General features: G+C 25.3%; 1 protein-coding gene across 1 annotated transcript; it reads right to left on the bottom strand.

Annotated features, from left to right (window-relative positions):
* Nucleotides 1-367: 367 nt before the first annotated feature.
* LOC113863521 (mitochondrial pyruvate carrier 1-like) lies at nt 368-4,029 on the bottom strand. Its single transcript, XM_027497125.1, has 5 exons — nt 3,893-4,029; nt 1,748-1,869; nt 1,154-1,208; nt 930-1,065; nt 368-529 (listed from the first exon to the last, which is right to left on the bottom strand). The coding sequence occupies exons 2-5, from the start codon at nt 1,838-1,840 to the stop codon at nt 490-492; spliced, it is 324 nt and encodes a 107-aa protein (XP_027352926.1). The 5' UTR covers nt 1,841-1,869; nt 3,893-4,029; the 3' UTR covers nt 368-489.
* Between the last annotated feature and the right edge of the window lie 209 nt (nt 4,030-4,238).

Here is a 4,238-nt window from a genome sequence, read left to right as displayed (position 1 = left end):
TAATATTCTCATTGACAGGCAACATCCCAACCAGGCGATAACTCCATTGATATAAATCATAACCATTGCAATCCCATTGATATTTCACACATTTCTATTTCTTGTAGTGTCCACTCCCACTCCAAGAAAACGTTTTTCACTCATCTTAAAGGAAGAAAAAAGGCTAAAGGAAATTGGCTCCACACTTTCGTATTTCTTTTGCTGTTGAAAATGCATTCCGAGCAATATTTGAAAATAACCCAAAAATGGCTAAAAAGATTGTCCTTTACGTAAAAACATAATATTCACAATGAGAGTTTTCCCATCTTTTCTAAATTTAAGGATGAAACTGTGTATGAAATAGGTTTCAGTATATTATTATCATAGCTATAATGTGTCCAGATCGCAAAGCAAATAAAAGAGCTATTGGTGAATTGTGAGCCACCAAAGACTAATTTTTGAAGATATAATAATTTTGTTTTTGGACTTGGAAGCTGGCACAAATATGCTTCATTCTGCATCTGCTTCCTCTTTCTTCTGCTCAGTGCTTCTGTTTATCAAACAATCAAGTATTAATGTTGGGAACATTTTATCTTTTATACCCAAAATTAAAAATGGGATACAGAACATTTTATCTTGCATGCACAATTTTTATATATCTTAGAATTTGAAGATAGTATGTGTCAAAACCCAATTTTATTAATAGGAAAAAGAAAAGGATGATAAGGAAAACTCGTTATTTAAGATAATGATAAATATAATTACATTTTAATCTCCTATAAATTATTCAAGAAGTCAAATTTCTCCTCATTGGCCAATTCTTTATGGCTCTTTCACATAAAAGTAAAATACATCAATTATATATATGACAATATAAACAGGGTTTTAGAATATTTTTTTCAATTTTTTTTTTAAATTTAAATTCTTATGAGCATATTTTAATTAATTACCTTTGAGCTCTGAACCACCTTGAGAATTGATATAATTGCACAGTCTCGTTGGAGGCATGGCATACAAGAAGATGTATGTTACGTGGTCTCACCACCCAAGCAAATCTCATAAACAATGCCGAATAACCACACATAACTGTGCTATGCACGATTTAATATTAATTACCATAATTAAATTAACTAATAATTAACGAATTAAAATACGAATAATACAAGTAATTAACCTGCGGTCATATTGACAGATATAGTTTCTGGTGGTTTCTTTGTGTCCAGTGCTGCCTGATAAATATATAGCAGTTGCAGAGTCATTCAAATTAATGTAAAATTAAAGATGAACGATTATTATTAGATTATTTCTTTTGAAGAATTATTTTTTATTCGCATTTATTTGTTATTTTTTAGATGCAGTTTAATTTAATTTGGTCTTCAGATACAGTAATAATAAAACTAAAGGCCATGTATCGTTCTTGAATGTGTGGAGAATAAAATGTAACTAAAACTGAGTGATAATAAATAAATAAAGTGACATAGAAACTTATTTTGAATAAGTAGAAATAATTTTTTTTATCGTGTCATCATTTTTCTTACCTTGAATTTTTTTAATTTAATATGAATTTATATTTTAAATATTTTATAACTTTAAAAATCATATATCTTTAATTTAATCTTATTTAATAAAATATATATTATTAATAAATTTTAAAAAAATTAAAAAGTTTATTCATTTAAAATAAATAAATGATTGAAGTTAATAATACATATATATTGAACAAAAAATTAGTAATAATTAATGATTAATGGAATAATGAAACGCAGACCGCAAGAGGAAGGCTCCAGTTGAAGGTAGGACCCCAAAAATGAGTAGTTTTAGGGCCAATGGGACTGTTCCAAAATGCGCGGAGAGTGTTCATCTTATCACCAATTTTCAATATTTTGCAGCCTGCAAAGGCAAAGGGGACACATCAAATTCACATTCAAATGCTTTTTTTTTTTAATATTTCTCCTTAGGACTATTACATTTGTTTATTATTATTTATTTTGAAAAATGGGCTAGAGCATTTCATTATAGATAGACAAAACAAAATGCAAATGGACTTTCAACTTATTAACTAGAAAAAATAAATTAAAGTTAACTCTTTTAGAAATTTCTTTTATTTTTTTTTATAATCATTTATAATCCTGAGCTCAATATCCTTGTATTAAAAAGTCTCTAATAGAATTTTATAATTTAAAATTGTCATAAATTATAAAATATTCAAATTAGAGCTTATCCTAATAACCTAGTTCTAGTGAAAAAAGAAAGTTATATAAACATCAAAACTCAAAAGTGACTTCGCTGAAATGATTATTTGGAATGATAAAATAATTTCGCCACAAGGGCGGCTTACGTTATAATAAGGCAACTTGAGTTTAGTGGTTGAAGAGTCTTTTTAATAATAATACTATTATTATTATTATTATTATTAAATATGTATTTTTTTAATAAGTTTTTTTTTATTAATTTTTTATTATGTATTTTAGAAATATGTTAAAAACCTTTATTTAAAATAAGAATATGGGATTTTAAGAGCCAAAATGATAATGCTTAAAACAAGATGGGTGAAATTATTCAAACAATTTTTTTAAACAAAGAAGAAAAAGAGCTTATTAACCTTTATTGTATGGATGATTAAAAATTAAAATATTAAATTGTATGAATTGTATTAAAAAAAATTCTTTCAAGTAATGCATTTTGTTAACTTTTATGAATTCACTTCTATACTATATGCATGAAACTGAAATTCTCATTCTTGAATTACATTAAGTATATCTATTTTTTTCACACAGACACGTGTCTTCCTTATATTGTAATAGTATGTTTACCTTTCATATTAAAATCAAAATCAAATTAACATTAATTATCATTTTAAATATTTATCAAATTCAATAATATTATTAATTTCAATAATTAATTATAAATTAAATCAGTCAATATTAAACCAAATAAACTATTTATAAAAAATCGATAAATTAAGTCCTTGCCTGTTATGTTAGATTAATTTTTTAAGATTTTCAAAATTAAACATTTCTTTATTTTTTATATTTACAAAAATATTCATACAATTTGTGAGTGACTTAATAATATATAATATAAATAAAATATATTCTTCAATAATATAATAAAACGGCATAATAATAATACTAAGAATTTAATTTAAATAAACAGATAATATATATTTTTTATAATATCAATTAACCATAGATATTGTCATGTGAACATGAATTATTGATTTGTGTAATGATTCATATAAAAATTATATTTGTAATGTATTTTAATTGAGCAGCAGTGTACCAAAATTAATCTCAAACCAAATATTTTAAATTATAATTCATATTTTATTTGATCAGCACATATCCATGTAGTTAATAAATTTTATTTCTTTCACTGTCAAATAGAAGCAATAATCTCATTTGTAAATATAACTAATAACTTGGTAGATTTTACAATTTGGCAAAATTATTCCTTTTCAAACTTTATTCTCAATTGCCATATTTTATACATAGTTATCGTTTTTCTCTTTTACAGTGAATGGAGTTTTCCACTTAAACTCAACACCCAATACTGTATCGATGTTCCTATTTTTTTAAAAACAAAAAATTTAGACAAAAGCTGTTAATATTATAACTACTGAATATTACTATTCCTTCCAAAATTGTGTTAACATTGTTTTTTGTTACCATGTCTACATATAAGATTAGACCTTAGGTTACATCAGATTGAAAATGAAAATGATTCCTTTTTGGTGCATTGTATAAAATGAAAAACAATTAAGCAACATGATAACAAAGATTTGGTTCATAGATATCACAGTTACTCTATTTTCTTTAGATCATAATGCAAATTAGATCTTGATATTAAAGATGAGAGAGGAGATATCAATCTTACAAGAAAAGGGTATAAACAATTGACAAGGAAGCAGTACCTGCAGATTAGGATTTAGGAGACGAATTTGGTTCACTTCAATTTCAACAGCAAAGCCTGTTCTATCTTACATGAGCAGCTATGGTAAACACAAGAAAGAAGCCAATGAAGTTAAGAAGAAGCTTCAGAATATCCTCTGAATCACAATATTTAAGTGCAATAACATTTGTGTTCAAATTACAAAATTATCCTTTGATATTATCTCTTTCCCATTGTTGACTTAGCATTACGTGTATTCAGCCTTTGAATAAAAAGAATATCATTTCTTCCGTTTCATATATTTGTCTTTTCATGAGCTAGTTTGTAAAGAGCGTCTTTTAAAATTTTCAAGCATCTTTTAAGTTCAA

This window comes from Abrus precatorius, unplaced genomic scaffold, assembly GCF_003935025.1.
Source record: "Abrus precatorius isolate BTA unplaced genomic scaffold, Abrus_2018 Scaffold3, whole genome shotgun sequence".
NCBI lineage: Eukaryota > Viridiplantae > Streptophyta > Magnoliopsida > Fabales > Fabaceae > Abrus > Abrus precatorius.
Note: the sequence above shows the minus strand (reverse complement) of the source record. Positions and strands in the feature narration are given on the sequence as shown.

Bases quoted from the DNA above. Each gene is read 5' to 3' on its own strand.
- LOC113863521 (XM_027497125.1), bottom strand. From the start codon at position 1,840: ATGAACACTCTCCGCGCATTTTGGAACAGTCCCATTGGCCCTAAAACT. The intron at 1,209-1,747 runs GTCTGCGTTTCA...TATATTTATCAG, and splicing joins ACTGGAGCCTTCCTCTTGCG to GCAGCACTGGACACAAAGAA. The intron at 530-929 runs GTAATTAATTAA...TTTGATAAACAG, and splicing joins AGGTGGTTCAGAGCTCAAAG to AAGCACTGAGCAGAAGAAAG.